General features: G+C 46.1%; 1 protein-coding gene across 2 annotated transcripts in view; it reads left to right on the top strand.

The window, feature by feature from the left end:
* dock11 (dedicator of cytokinesis 11) overlaps window positions 1–15,745 on the top strand; it is a 54,003-nt gene that overhangs the window by 22,569 nt on the left and 15,689 nt on the right. Inside the window, exons 19-39 of one of the 2 annotated variants that reach the window (XM_067261857.1) lie at window positions 1,887–1,979; window positions 4,739–4,862; window positions 4,971–5,092; window positions 5,191–5,274; window positions 5,411–5,500; window positions 5,755–5,876; window positions 6,060–6,129; window positions 6,338–6,463; window positions 6,786–6,857; window positions 7,606–7,752; window positions 9,067–9,150; window positions 9,521–9,632; window positions 9,991–10,029; window positions 11,055–11,236; window positions 12,229–12,342; window positions 12,644–12,719; window positions 13,052–13,128; window positions 14,560–14,677; window positions 14,788–14,854; window positions 14,958–15,005; window positions 15,315–15,457. In XM_067261857.1, the coding sequence (XP_067117958.1) occupies window positions 1,887–1,979; window positions 4,739–4,862; window positions 4,971–5,092; window positions 5,191–5,274; window positions 5,411–5,500; window positions 5,755–5,876; window positions 6,060–6,129; window positions 6,338–6,463; window positions 6,786–6,857; window positions 7,606–7,752; window positions 9,067–9,150; window positions 9,521–9,632; window positions 9,991–10,029; window positions 11,055–11,236; window positions 12,229–12,342; window positions 12,644–12,719; window positions 13,052–13,128; window positions 14,560–14,677; window positions 14,788–14,854; window positions 14,958–15,005; window positions 15,315–15,457 (2,110 nt within the window). The remainder of the gene's footprint in view (window positions 1–1,886; window positions 1,980–4,738; window positions 4,863–4,970; window positions 5,093–5,190; window positions 5,275–5,410; window positions 5,501–5,754; window positions 5,877–6,059; window positions 6,130–6,337; window positions 6,464–6,785; window positions 6,858–7,605; window positions 7,753–9,066; window positions 9,151–9,520; window positions 9,633–9,990; window positions 10,030–11,054; window positions 11,237–12,228; window positions 12,343–12,643; window positions 12,720–13,051; window positions 13,129–14,559; window positions 14,678–14,787; window positions 14,855–14,957; window positions 15,006–15,314; window positions 15,458–15,745) is intronic. The other variant, XM_067261858.1, reaches the window with a different exon arrangement.

Consider the following 15,745-nt stretch of genomic DNA (forward strand, 5'->3'; position numbering starts at 1 on the left):
CAGAAATGTTGTTCTGGAAACTTTGTAGCTGTCTGGCTAGACAGACACGCAGATATGCACACAGACAGACATGCAGACAGACACAAACAGATAGACTTGGCACAGCAGACAGACAGAGAGACACACCAGCAGACAGATAGACATGAAGATTCACGTACACAGGTCAAACTGAGATAAAACCTCAAGGCTCTGTTCACGCATCATCAGGTGTTTACAAACAGCTGAGGCCAGGCAGGAGAGTCAGAATTTAATCAGTCCAGCGGAAAACCTGAGTTCCTGGCCTTGACACAGGTTCTGATAGAGCACAATGATAAGGAGACACACAACATTTTGTGGGCAAAAGAGATGATAAGCACCACCACACTAACCTAAAAATGCCCATACAGTAGCTAGACTACAGCACTGTACATTTACATTTAGTCATTTAGCAGACGCTCTTATCCAGAGCGACTTACAGTAAGTACAGCGACATTCCCCCGAGTCAAGTAGGGTGAAGTGCCTTGCCCAAGGACACGACGTCAATTGACACAGCAGGGAATCGAACTGGCAACCTTCAGATTACTAGCCCGACTCCCTCACCGCTCAGCCATCTGACCCCATCTGACTAGATACGGCATGTTCGAAGAAAATAGAATGCACATCCCCTCTGCAGTGCTTTGCCTAGTACATGTATGAACAAGGGAGTCTATCTCTGCCAGCCCCAGACTGCAGATAAGATATCCAGTTCTATCGTCAGCCAGTCAGTATCTAGAGAGCCTGCTATCCAGCCAGCCAGTCATTGTCAGCTACATAACCAGCCATCCGCTCGAGAGCCAGCCAGCCAGTCAATCAGTCAGAGAGCCAGGCATCCAGCCAGTCCCTCCAAGACCGCCATCCTAGGAGGATAATCAAGACTTCCGTCAGACCACACCTCCACATATTGTTGAGGACCGCCATTGTGTTGTTTCCATGCTGCTAGAGAAGCAGTAATCCTCTGATGAGCAACAACAACATACCTCTGGCCACTGTTACTCTAGACCCAGCTGCTTAAGAGCTGCTCTCCCTCCACGTCGACTCTTAGTTCAGGGGCGGTATCTAGTCCCACAGACTCTGCTTTACACACAAGGTTTTTGTTCTATGTGGCCTTTCTGGTTCTGTTGTATCCCTATTTGGTTTTGAGATTCTAGGCCATTCTTAACAAGCATTCGGGGGAAGCGTTGGAGTGGTCATTAAGGACTGACCAAAGCGATTAGTGTCCTAATTACAGGTCCTAACTGATCATCAGACCAGACTTATCTGCTCCTCTCTCGCTGGGCTGACCATGTCAGGGTCTGTTATCAAGACATCTGACTGGATTTAGTAACCCTCCTGCAGAAGTTGGCATTAGAAACGAGCTCTGTGCCGTACCTGAGGATTGAATAGGTCACTAGTAGCGAAGTACAACCACTAGTCAATAGAATACCAGTTAACATACTCATATTTTACTCTGACAGCTTCTTACTAGAGTGTGGTATCCAGCCTCTTAGCTGGTTATTTGGCACCGGGTGCCAATACCACATAGCTGGGAGCTGGGGCTTGGAAAGCTCAGACTCTTGTCCTTCCAATCCCATAGGTTTAGTGTGAGAGGTTGCGCTAGCTGCACATTAATCTTAGCATCTTAATCCGGTTTAAATTATTTCTCCCACTGTCTGTGAAAGGTCTTTAGGTTTGGCTCTGTTGTCATGGATTGTAGGCCAGTGTATTGAGAGCCTGGAAATGGCATCCAATTTTACTATACGGTCTTGTTGTGCCAAATGTTTCCTGATAGCATGAATCATGAATATCTGACCACTTCCTCACTGCAGTTCCTCAAGGTTTCACGGCGATGTACTGATTCATCGCCGTTAAGCATGATCCCTGTGTTTCAGTGTATCTACGGCAAGCCGGGAGAGTCAATGTTCACCAGCAGCGCCTACGCGACCGTTCTGCACCACAACCAGTGTCCGGAGTTCTACGACGAGGTAAGGCCCTGGCCCTTGAGAAGTCCTGCCGTCCTCTGTACCATCCTGAAAGGTAGCTTCCTGCAAAGCAACATTTCCGTGCAGCCCTCAAACTCCCACGCCGCTTCGGTAGGTGCCGGTTGAAGTACACTAGGGGTTTTATGTCCAAAGTGTTCAAAGTCCAATACCCGGGATTAGACCCGTAATCTGGATAAAAGACCGACGGGAGTCTCACACGGTGCCGGCCAACCTGACACACACACATTCCCCCCCATGCTCACACATACTTACCATCATGCTCACACAGGCACCAGGGAAGAGGGGGGGGGGGGGGGGGGGGGGTGAGTTCAGAACACTGTCACAGACTCAGAGGGGGCGCCAAGGCATATGGTCCATGTCTTACAGATTAGGTTAGCACACACACAGACACACACACACTCACACAATCTAAAACCCACTTACTATTCTCTGATCTGACTAATCTGTGGGGACTCCCTAATCGAGGCCCAGCCAGGAAGGACACTGTTCTGTTCAGTTCTGACACATGACCATTGACCAACTCCATCCTGTGAACAAGACGAGGCTTAAACAGCAGTGATGTACCACTTCAGAATTTTTACTGGTGTTCAGGGGGAACTATTTAGGGCTTGGTGTTACACAGTGTGCGTCAGAGGAAGTGACACGGAGCACATGTGCAGACACGGCTTGGAGTTCTAATACTTTCTGATGCTGCCCCTTTGTGGTAGAAAGGAGAACTGCACTTCCTTATCTTGGTTTTTATTGTCCAGTCTCCATGGCGATTGTTTATCAAAGCAGTCACATGACAACCTAAGATACGTCACAAATCTTTCTTGTGTCAGGGAAGTGCAGGGCTCCGCAACCTTTTCGATGTCAAGAGCCATTTTTGTGTTTTTCGAACAAATCAAGTGCAGTGGGAACCACAGTGGATGAAAAGCTTTATTTGAGTTTGAGAGGTGATACACACCAGTGTAGAGTATCAATTACAAAATAATCCCAACATTATATACATATATATGTTTGTAAATGAAGAAGTGAAATGTTTTTCAAGGCGGTCACTGCCTTTTTTTCTGGCATCTCGTGTTAGGTGTTTTTCACTGAAAGAGAAGTGGTGTCTCTCAAAATGTATGTTGAAGTGATATGACATGTTTGGTTCTGGGAGAACTTCCTAGTGCAGATCAAAACATGACGGATTCTCAACTGGGACTCCCAGTTTCTCTTGTTTTTGGCCATTTAAACATTTAACCATATCAAGTTTTAGCCGACTCCTGGTCCGGTGTGACCCGTTTGGACCCATCTGTGTTTTGAGATAAGATGATAATTAGTGGTGGGCCGTTAACGCGATACTCTTATCGGGCGATAAAAAAATATCGCCGTTAATCTTTTCTCAAAGTTCGGTTGGGAGCTGGGTCTATACTACGCAAGCTATGATGACTTTCACCTTGATATTTTAGCGCGGATGTATACCTAGCCGAATTGCACTGTAGGGGGCGAGAACGAGTCTTCGAACCTGTGTGTATGAAATTATCACATCAAACGTGACGTGCTAACATGGATGCAGCTATGAAGCCGCCTGGTTTGCTTCAGGGAAAATGTATTTTTAAGAAGCTTCCCAATGGAAACCTCGACAAGACTACGGTTGTTTGCACCTTGTGCTATGCGGAATTAGTTTACTATAGGAGTTCTTCCAGTTTCAAATACGACCTAAACGCAAAGCATCCCTTAGCTAATGCGGAAGATGCCGGGCCAATAGTGATGGGTCGTTCGCGAACGATCCGGCTCTAAGAGCCGGCTCTTGAAGGTGAATGTCGGGAGCTGGCTCGCATATCTGAAGAGCCGACTCTATTTTTAATAGATTAATACAGCCTATGAAAACTAAATAATTATGATATAATGAATTTTAATTGTATTTAAAATAATTGACTAATTCAAAGAACAACAAAAAAATACTTGTAGGCTTAAAGGCGCACACGATCATCCTCACATTCTGTTCCTGTCAATCCTGCATGAGGGAGGGCCGAGCCAACTCACACAGTCAGAGAGTAGTCAAAACTCAGAGGAGAGCCAAATCAATGCATTTTTTAAGATATGTGTTTACGGTCGAGTATGATTTCATTTCATAATTTAATTCTTTAATGTTTTTTTTTTCTTCACACCTATCATAGTCAAATTCATAGTTAAAGAGCCGTTCGGGAGCCAAAAGAGCCGGCTCTTTTTAGTGAGCTGAGCCATACGAGCCGGCTCATGAAAAAGAGCCGGAATGCCCATCACTACGGGCCAAGCACTGATGTAGCGCAGGGAAGAGTCGTCGTCAAACTACGATGTTTGAGTGCAACCGAGGCAAGCCCGTCAGCACAACTCTATCAGCCAAGCTAACTAATCTAATAAACAGTTAATAAACACAAGTACATCTTATTGAACATAATTTATTTTCATCACCAATTATCATAGTAGAACATCTTTCTCAAGCAGTTTGTGATGCATTTTGGAAACAGGAGATGAGCTCCTGGTCTAATACGCCACCTGTCTTGAGAAACCCTTTCTCAAAGACTTACTTTTAGTCATTATTTGGGTAGCACACATATTCTGAATGCCTTCGGCGGAATTCAAATGAGCCATTTCAATCTAGATTAATCTAGATTAACGCCAAGATTACAGTGAGATTAATCTAGATTTAAAAAACAAAATCTATGACCACCACTAATGATAATAAAAACTAAAATGTTGATAAAACTTTATCAACGTTGTCGTTTTCTGTGCAGGTGAAGATTGAGCTACCGGTGCACGTGCACGAGAAACACCACATCCTATTCACCTTCTACCACATCAGCTGTGAGGTCAGCAGCAAAGCCGGCACCAAAAAGAGAGAGGGGGCAGAGTCCCTGGGTAAGAGCCTGTGTGTGTGTGTGTGTGTGTGTGTGGTGTCTATTCCTCTACGCAAAATGTTCCGTGCGGGTGTGCGTGTAACACACAGTGCGCGTGTGTGTACACCAGTGGGCTACTCCTGGGCTCCCCTTCTGAAGGAGGGCAGGATGCAGTCTATGGAGCTCCAGCTGCCGGTGTCTGCCACCCTGCCCGCTGGCTACCTGTATGACAGGAACCTGGACCCCAAGAAGGTGAGCCACCTGATGCCTCTACACACTGTCTTGGCAGTATGGTTTCAGTCCTGGATGCGGTGCTCTGACGTGAAACCTCTGCTGTCCCATCCTCCCAGTCTGCGCCAGATATCAAGTGGGTGGACAACTCCAAGCCCCTTTTCAGAGTGAGGACCCACGTGGCGTCAACGATCTATGCACAGGTGCGGCCCTCGAACCCGAACCCTGTTCTGCACCTCCTCACATTGTGCACGGGTCATGGGGAGACCCAGATTTCCCCAGCAGTGTGTGTATTCCTCCAAACAGCCGTGTGTGTGTGTGCTGTGTTCCGTTCTGTAGGACCTGCATCTCCACAAGTTCTTCCAGCACTGCCAGCTGATGTGCTCCTCTGCGGAGGGCAGCCCTGCTGAGCTCATCAAGTACCTGAAGGTGAGGCTCCCATCCACGCCGTTGTGCTTTTAAAAGTTCCTGTTTTAGGATTTCATCGGTGGATTGCGTTTTTTTTCACGTATCGTTGTAATGTGTCATGTCTCGGTGCTGACTAACTTCCAGCCATGATGATTTTGTATCTCCATGTTTCGCTTCCTTTTTCCAATGTTTGCCTTTCTCTCTGTTGTTCTGTCTCGCTTTCTTCCTTGCTTACATTCATTTGTTTGTTCTTTCTCTCTGTCTCTCTCTCCCAGTGTCTGCATGCCATGGAGACTCAAGTAATCATCAAATTCCTGCCTACCATTCTGATGCAGCTGTTTGAGGTCCTCACCACGGCAACCAACGAGGCCCATGAGATCGCTGTCAACTCCACCCGGTGACTCCCTCCTGACAATCACTAAGACTGTCTGATTAAATGATATTCCTATGTCAAATAAGAATATATATTCTTATGTAGCATCCAACTATCAAGCATGTCAGTTCCATTTCCATGATATTTGACACGTGACTTTGGAGATTTTTTCCGCAAATGGTCTAAAACCATTTTTTGTTTCTCCAGAGTGATCATACATATAGTCTCTCGGTGTCATGAGGAAGGGTTGGAACACTACCTGCGCTCCTTTCTCAAGGTAAGAGGTTAAGGCTAACACACTGTAAGGTGCCCTGTCCAGACCTGGGTCTCTCAACACACTCCTAGGACCATGCCCGGTCTGAGACTGAGAAGACCTGTCAGTAGAAACATCTCCTTGGACTGAGGACTGACATTGAGGAGCGTCAGGTCCTGTTTTGACGTTGAACGTCACGACTGCTGTCCGTGTGTTTGTGTTTTGTCCTCAGTACGTTTTCGTGACCAAAAGCTGCACGTCCGGGAAATCGTCTTCCACCCACGAAGTCCTCGCCACCGCGGTCACTGCCATCCTCAAACAGACGGCCGACTTCAACACCAGCAACAAGCTGCTCAAGGTGTGTGTGTGCATTCGTCTGTTTGTCTAAGTTGTCAGCAGCTTTGAAGGGAATGTCAACAGGTTTTCCCCTCCAGGATATGTCATGCCTGTTGTGAACAGAAGGTGGTGCTGTAGCATTCGACCGGTGACCTAATATCTTCTAGGAATAAGGAAGAACTGTCAGTCATTGCCACAACCATGTTTCCGCCTCATTTCATCACAACTCGGACCATACATTATTGCACCACTTAATTTAACTAACTCAGGCGTTTTTAATGGTTTTCCAGTTTGCCTGCTGTCTGAGGTTGTGAAACTGCTGTTCCATTTGTCCTCTTTTTCAGTACTCCTGGTTCTTCTTTGAAACCTTGGCCAAGTCAATGGCGCTGTACCTGCAAGAGGGCAACAGGATGAAGGTTTGTGCTCGGTGCCCGTTTCATGAACTGTGGTGGAGGAGTGGGGGAGGAGTGGGGGAGGAGTGGTGGAGGAGTGGTGGGGGAGTGGTGGAGGAGTGGGGGAGGAGTGGGGGAGGAGTGGTGGAGGAGTGGGGGAGGAGTGGGGGAGGAGTGGTGGGGGAGTGGGGGAGGAGTGGTGGAGGAGTGGGGGAGGAGTGGGGGAGGAGTGGGGGAGGAGTGGGGGAGGAGTGGTGACATACTGGGTAGTTTGACATCATGCATGAGACACTTTAAATAGTTTGACATGCAACTATTGTACCTCTCTGGCTGTGGTCCAGAGGTGGGGTTAGCCATAGATGGTTATAGGACTAGTAACTTCCTCATTCTACCTGCGTGTGTCTATTTTTTGTTGTGTTGGCACACACTCAAAAACACAGACACGTACTCTAGTTTGCAAAACAAAAGGGTCATGTTAGTGCTGTTGGCCAGTTTCCCAGAAATAGGTTAAGCCAAGTCCTCTGACATTTTCATTTTATTTTTCCTTGTACTTTAGGACTAGGCTTAAACCATGTCTGGGAAACTCCGCCATACAGTATATCATGATTCTCCCAAAAAGGAAATGAATATGTAACAAATAAATGGCTCCATCTATTCAAGATTTCACTTATTATGCTTTGTCATATGCTGTGCAAATTTTTTTAGCCGTTTCCTGTTGCGTGTCGTCGGCGCTGGCCTGTCTTCTGATGGCCGTGTGTGTGTGTGTGTTCAGATGCCGCGAGCCCAGAGGTTTCCGGAGAGCTTCCACCAGGCCCTGCAGTCCCTGCTGCTCTCCATCATGCCTCACATCACCATCCGCCACCCTGAGATCCCAGACGAGGCCCGCCAAGTCAACCTCAGCCTGGCCGCCTTCATCAAGGTAGGTCCGCACGCCCCAACCAAACCCATATCCCTGCCTCCACACTAGAGCCGACCGATATTATCGGCCAATATTAGGCATTTTCCAAACTATCGGTATCGGCATTTATAATGGCCGATAAATGAATATATACAGTACCAGTCAAAAGTTTGGACATATTATATTTTTTTACAATCTTTATTTAGTTTTCAATGTTAACAATACAATACAATCTCCTCAACAGTATGGAGTGAAAAAGAAAATCAATATCAACAAAAACAATAAACCAACAAACAAAAAAAACAGCCTGTGTGTAGTTATGTTAATAAATATTGCAGTCATCTGATTAATCATGACTGCCTTTATATGTCAACCATTTCCCATAACGTTTTATAAAAACATCTTCTTTTATTTTCAACTTATATGTGAGATGTTCCATCACAAGTATATCGTCTATAATTGACATCCATTGTGTGTAGCTTGGGGTGTCAGACTTAAGCCAGTTCTTAGTAATGGTCTTCTTTAGGGATGCACCGATGCCATTTTTTAAGGACCGAGTACAAGTACCGATATTCTTTTTCCGGTACTCGCCGATACCTTTACATTTAGATTTACATTTAGATGTTTTTTTATTGGGTATTGGAAGTTTTCCAAGCACAACACAGTGAGACTAATGAATGTAGGACAGCTTATTTATTATTACTCGAATGAAAAAAGTATTATTTTATGTGCTTATCACAAACTTAAAGCATACATTTCAGTGAGTGTCCAATAACCTTCAAAGGGCATACTTACCTGTAAGAAAGGCTGGTGGGATCAGCCAATAGGAGACCGAATACGCTTGTCAGACTTTTATCAGTTAGAGTTATTATAAATGACGGTCCAATCTCCAACATGGCTGTTGATCATTTATCTGTTTACTTCTGATTTTAGGTGTAATTAAGTACCGAATTTGATTCTTCCAACTGAATTCCCTCCATTTCAGAGATTGTGTTGTAATTTGGTGTGTTCATACCATATCTTCATACCATATCTTCTCTGGAATCTCTTCACCCAGCTCCCTCCGATAAATGAATATAAAAAAAAAATCAAAAAACGGATGAAACACCCTTCAACCATGTCATAAGTGTTGGCGTTGCATAGTTTGTCCACCAAAAGACACTACTGCAACATCCCTGTTGACAACACTCGTGTTTAGAACGCCACAAACCCTACAACCAGCTGATCCAGCAGAGTGTTAGGAAATCAGTTTTTGTTTTGTTACGCGTTTCTGGATTATTTTGTTTTTGTGGTTTGAGTTTTGCTTTTTGAAGGTGGCTTCTCGTTTCTCCTCAGAGGTGCCTGACCTTCATGAATCGAGGCTTCGCGTTCAGCCTCGTCAACGACTACATGTGCGGCTTCTCTCTCAAAGACCCCAAGGTAGCGTACAATACGGAAGTAAGAAAAGAAGCTGATGCTGAGTTAACTAGCCATGTAAGGCGCTACGAAGCACTGTGGGAAGTCTGGGGCCTTTATGTATTGCAACAAAAACATTAAGGTCAGATGGAATGGGGGGGAAAAAAGGTTTTCCTTTCTCTGACTTCTGGAAGAGAAAGGTCAGAGAGCTGTGCACGAACTTGGCAGAAAAAGTCATGTTTACTCTCTGATTCAGCTTTCACAAAAAGTCCCGTTGTACACACGTAGTAATCCACTGTACATCAGTATGTTTGACTCACAAATGAAAGCGGTCTGGCCAACGCATTTCAATAATCAACCAGAGGAATAACACCAGTAATTGTTTTGGCTACAGGTTCTGACGGAGATGAAATTTGACTTCATGATGGGTGTGTGTAACCACGAACACTACATCCCCCTGAATCTGCCCATGGCGTTCGGACGCACAAAGCTCCAGAGGGTGCAAGGTAAGGTGGTTTACGTTCCTTAAATCCAATCTAACCTGCAGTATTCTCAACCGCCACACACACCACAGAACTCACCAGCAATCATCCCTTCCCTCACCCCCATCCCCCACCCCCCCATTAACTTGCTTGAATGGTTCGGTCCACCCATAAACTCGAAGCACCAACTCTATTACAGAGCAGTTCATGTGGAGTCCAGAGATGGGGGTTTGTTAAAGAATAAGTAATACTGATGTTTACCCGTACCAGTACTTTAAACCACAGTGTGTTCTGGCAATACTGCATGGTATATTCATTTATTTTTTAATTTGTCACCCCTCCCCTCCTTCCTTCTGTTTGTATTTTTTTTGCTTGTGGTCAGATTTTATTTCGTATGCGACGGAGCTTTTTGGCGCAGTAGGTAGGTGATGCCCACTACATTAGCCCCTACATCAACGCCATGCCGGCTGTGTGGATGCTGCTATGACATAACCCGCTCCTCAGCTAACCTGCCATGCTAGCCCCCCTCTCCCCCAGGACTCTCATTCCCACTCTCTGATCGCTAATGCTAACACTTCGTCATTCACTGACCCACCCCGACATATGCTTTAGCACAGCGGTGTCCTACTTCTGTAGTTCCTGGTTCTGGAACGTGTACGTCGAATCAAACAACCTTTCTCCTTGATTGATTTGCTGAGAGACGAGCGGGGCTGTCTTTCATTTCGTGACGGTGTGGCTGCTGCATTCCTCTCTTGGTTTGTCACCGTCCCTCTGAATTCTGTCGCTCTCTCTTTCTCTAGCTTTCTATCATGGTGTCTCTCTCCAAGAAATGCTGAGAACCTGTTAGTCTAGTTGGGACTTCAGGACTATAGAGTGTCTCAGAAAACAACCTGTGAGGCACCACCTCGAAGCTGACTAATCGAGATTCCAATCAGCCTTTTTTCACATGATCGGTCAGTGCAACCGCACTTGTTCTTACAGGTTAACTTCTGATGATTATCTTACTCTAAGGGTTTGGTTGGAATGCTTAAGCAAAGAACAAAAATGTCTCCCAAAGGGTTGGAAATGACCACATACCCATGGTATTGTAATTGCAAAAACCTTTCATTGTCAAGAATATTGTCTCCCATCGAATGCCGTGTGAATACTCTGGCTGAAACCATAATCACACACCTGTGAATCTTTTGTCACGTTTGCCTGCGTGTGCAGTAATAACCATTGAAAGTCATAGTCATAAAAAACGAGACACCAACGTCCGTTTGATGTTTGTTTGACTTGCCACGCGATGTGAGTTTGTTGAAATGCCAACAGCGTTTGCTCGCCACCCTCCCCCCCCCCCCCGCCCACGCATGTAAACTGCACCCCACTACACTACAGTAGCACACCGGATAGGGCGCCCTGCTTCCTTGACATGACAGTTGATCCCCCGCTGTCGTCCAATCCCAGACCAGAGCCTGGAGTTCAGCCTGACGGAGGACTACTGTAAGAACCACTTCCTGGTGGGCCTGCTCCTGAGGGAGGTGGCCGAGGCCCTGCAGGCCGGGCCCGAGGTCAGACAGCTGGCTGTGGCCGTGCTGAAGAACCTGCTCATCAAACACGCTATGGACGACCGCTACGCCCTGTACAAGGTGAGGGACGGAGGGCGAGAGAGCAGCGACAGTGAGTGAGAGAGAGTGGGATAATGATGGGGAGGGAGGGCTGGAGAGGTAGAGAGGGGGAATTTTTGAGAGGGAAATTGTGTGGTGGAGACAGAATAAGAGCAGGCAGAGAACAAGAGAGTAATGTGTAACACCAAAGGGCGTGGATGTGTGGTTGGTCGACAGGGTGTTCGGACACATCGAGGTTGTTTGGTTTTTTGAATACCAACCATGTGTTTTTAACACAGCACGCTTTCCCTGTTTTAGAAAGATTGGAGAGTCTGTTATGCAAACTAGTCTGCCTTTCACGTGCAAATAGTCTCATGGTTTGTAAGATCTGTTTCATCTGTCATATCGCTGTGGATAAGTCATTTTTAGATGTTTCTACAGTGTATGTTGCTCTGAATTGATATACTCTTTATCAACTCTCGCACTATTGCAATTTACTTTTGCAAGTTTTGATAACTGCTGACTTGCGATGAACATATTGCTGATGATGTTGTGCAAGATAATCACAGGAAGAATGTCAGGAAACACCTTTTAGCTTCATAGGAAGTTAATGCATGTACATAAAACATGTTGTAAACTTGTTTCTTTGAGACGCTTATAAACTTCGGTAGAATGTCTCCTTGTGTGCAGACGATAATGTATTCAAAGTTTTATCGCTGTTTGGGCCTTAATGCTCCCCTCGTGTATAGGATAGGATCGACATGCGCATGCTGTGGTTTAATTTCCATGACAAGCGACTCAGCAAATACGCATTACATTATGTTTGGACATCACAAACAACTACCAATGTTGCATCTTAGATCAACAAGCCAATGTATATGTGGGACCCATGTGGAATTTTGTGTTCATCCAAAAATCTGCAAGACTTTAATCCCATCGGTGCCAATATTTCCTATTTTCTTCACCTTTAATCTTCTCGTCCGGTAACATCGGTATACCATTCACACCATAATCAACGTCATTGCCTGTCTCAGAACCAGCAGGCCCGGATTTGCCTGCTGTACCTCCCGTTGCTGGAGCTGCTCTACCAGAACATGAAGCAGCTGTCTGCCCAGCAGCTCACCTCCAGCTCAGGCCTGGCCTTCAACGTGAGTCCTCTCCTCCTCTGGAGGTCTCGGTTCACACAGTATAGTTATATGACATATTTACCCTATGGAATGTTTGTATAGTCTATCTATAGACATGTCATGTCTCTATATTGCTTGGCCCTTTATTGTAATGTGCTCAACTAAAAAAATACATGTATTTATTTATGGGATTTAATTAAAACCCCAAATGACATGTTTAACCCCTAGTACGCGTAAAGATTTTTCTTGTAAGTCGTCAGGGTGTGGTGAATAACTGGAGGAAGCTTGTGTTGTTCTCTCCGTGTTCCCTGACGCATCATAGGGATCCAGAGACGACTCGATGTCGACGGGCTCCATGGACAGCCGCAGGACCAGCATGGCAGTCGAGAAGGACCCCGGTCAGTTCCTTCCGGAAGTTTCCTCCTCCTCCGTGTCCTGGATCAGATGAAACACATAACCATAGCTGTCAAAAAACAGAGCCATCTAAAATCAAATACTTAAGGCCTCAGACTTCTCAGGCGTATTCCACTCAAAAGTCACCATAAACAGAACGTTTCAAGGCACATCTGAGCCATGTCTACAGGTGCATTATCATCTTCAGAAGTCCTTTGTAGTTCTCTACAGAGCATTCTCAGAAGAATGCTTCATTTCCCCAACTGGAGAAGTGACTCATCACCATGTTTGGTCCAAAGAGATGCACACTCAGCTGGGATGTTGTTGTTCTTGGCAGGTCAGAACGGCCACGTGAGGAGAGAAGATTCCAGAGGATCCTTGTTTATGGACCCTGGCACCCCAGACAGTCATGAGGTAAGAGGAGGACAGCCTTTTGCAAACAGTCTGACACGCATTGTTACGTACGCCTCTTAGAGGAGGGAACGCAACACCCCGCTGCTAGTAAGCCTCGTGGAGTCAGGGGACAGGTGTAGGGTCGTTGGTGTGAGGAAGGGACACAGACGCTGTTGTACCGTTTACGGAGGCTGTTTATTTGGCCCAAACACGGTAATATGGGGAGAGGGGCTGGGCGGAACCAAAGCAAAGAAAGTAAATCACACCCCTATCTGACACTCCAGTCGGCGCACTAACCAAAAATACAGGGGGTGGTCCGCCCAGGTCTTACCTAGTGTGCATAGACAAGGTAACAGCTACGGGTGATGTATGCCCACGGGCCTCTTGCCTAAGCACTCCCAAGGCGCTTTCCCCTTCCCCCTGGGAACAGAAAAAATACACGTTCAATACACGTGTCCGTCACACAGACTAACCACAAACGAAAATGGTTCACTAAGACCGATACTTTAACAAAACTCTTAGGTACTGCACCACAGAAAACAGAGAGCGCAGCACACAATATTTACAGACCACAGCAATAGCATGCCGCCAGCTCTCTCTTGACACAGAGACATGTGGAAGCTTATATAGGTGGTGGTTGACTCCAGCTGCAGTCACTGATGAGGGGGGGGAGGAGCCAGAGCTCCAATCAGAGAGGGATCCTAAAAGGGAAACACACAGACAAACAACAACCCAACACTGGGGAACGTAACGCATGTTTGCCTTTGACTCATTTCTCGGGCGCTTTTGTCCAAAGCGACACGCTGATAGTCATAACATGTAGTAGGTGCAGCAGAAGTATTTGAAGGTTGTTTTAGTCTGTCAGCATAATTGTCTTTCGTAATTTGACTCATATTTTCATGTGTTGACTAAATGACTGCCTCGCAGGACATTTGGGAGCCAGGTTGGAATAGAATAAGAAAGTGGAGAATTTTAGGACCTGTTTGTCTTGAATGTTAGTCCCTCTGAACTTAATCTGTTGAAGATGGAGTGTTATTTAAACATATAACACTGTTGACACAGACCAACCTAACACTTAATGACCCCTCAAAGCACTGCCAAACACCAGATGCGACAGTATGCACACAATTTATGTATTTTTTTTACATTTATGCTTTATTTTGATTGTACTAGTATGTAGAGAGAGTGGAAAGGCATGGGAGAGAGAGAGGCGATGACATGCAGTAAATGGCTTGGTTTGGAATTGAACCCTGGCTGCTGCGGTAAAGCCTGTTTGGGATGCATTGTACCAGGTTAGCCACCCAGTACGCACAGTTAAAGGTGCCAAACATAACACTGGAAGAAAACAACAGGATTCATGGGGAGCTTGGCCACTTCTGTATATTTGATGGAACACAGTTGAATTCACAATCTCCCTCTGCAGACTAATAGAAGTGGTGTGTGTGCTTTCAGCTGCACAGACGTGGCTCCACCATGAGCAGCACCCTGCCTCCCATTGGTCGACTGGGCCAGTACGAGATCAAAGGACTGCTGTTCTGCTTCCTACACATCATCAGGACCGTGACTGAAGGTCCATAACACATACACACACACACACGCACGCATGTCTTACCTCAGTGAAGCCCTGAAGGACTAGCTGGGCCAACCACTGCCTAATTTCTGCTGCCCTTCTTCCTGTAGAGACTCTGCTGGCATACTGGAACAAAGCCAACCCACAAGATGTCATGAACTTCCTCAGTCTGCTGGAGTGAGTAGTTATCCAAGGGCTTTCCAAGGGGACTTTCATCTGTTACCTCTGCTGACCACACACACACACACACACGTCTCACCCCATTTCTCGGTTCTTGCAGGACATGCGTGGTGCAGTTCCGCTACGTTGGGAAGAGGAACATTGGCAGGTACGGATGACACTGGATGTTGCAAAGTAAACACACCTGGGTGTGGGTGAGCACACCTACCAAAGTACACTTTTGCCACACCATGAAACTATATGCACCTGTCAGGATTCTCGTTGCTGTTTTTCATCCTGTCCTGCCGTTATCGCTTTCATTTCACCATTATCCGTTTCATTGGAATGTGTACTTAGGGTTCCAGTTTGTTTGCCATCCTTTTCCATTGAATGCCACTTTACTCGTTTCATGTGTTTCATGCATGCCTGCTTTCATGCGCATCAGCTTCTGAGTGCTTTATTGTTGTTGGGTTTCCAGGAGCCAAGATGCCTGGGTGTCCAAGCTGTTCTCTCCAGACAGGAAGTCTCAGACCATGCCTGTGATGCGCTGCCGGAACAGCTTCATGCAGACCAAGATGCAGCAGTTCAGCACCATGGACACCTCTCTCACTCTCAACATCGGTACTCACCACCATCACCTCCAGGAACATGGAGGACAACTTCAAATAAGATTGTTTAAAGCTTTTTGTATGTACGGCAAGCATTTATCTGGATGTATGTGTGTGGATGTGTTGTGCCTGTTTGTGTGTGCGTATGTGTGTTTGGATGTGTGTTTGTGTGTGTTTGGATGTGTGTGTGTGTGTGTGTGTGTCTGTTTGGATGTGTATGTTTGGATGTGCGTGTGTGTGTTTGGACGTGTGTGTGTTTGGACGTGTGTGCGTGTGTGTCTGTTTGGATGTGTGTGTGTGT

Source organism: Osmerus mordax, chromosome 23, assembly GCF_038355195.1.
Source record: "Osmerus mordax isolate fOsmMor3 chromosome 23, fOsmMor3.pri, whole genome shotgun sequence".
NCBI lineage: Eukaryota > Metazoa > Chordata > Actinopteri > Osmeriformes > Osmeridae > Osmerus > Osmerus mordax.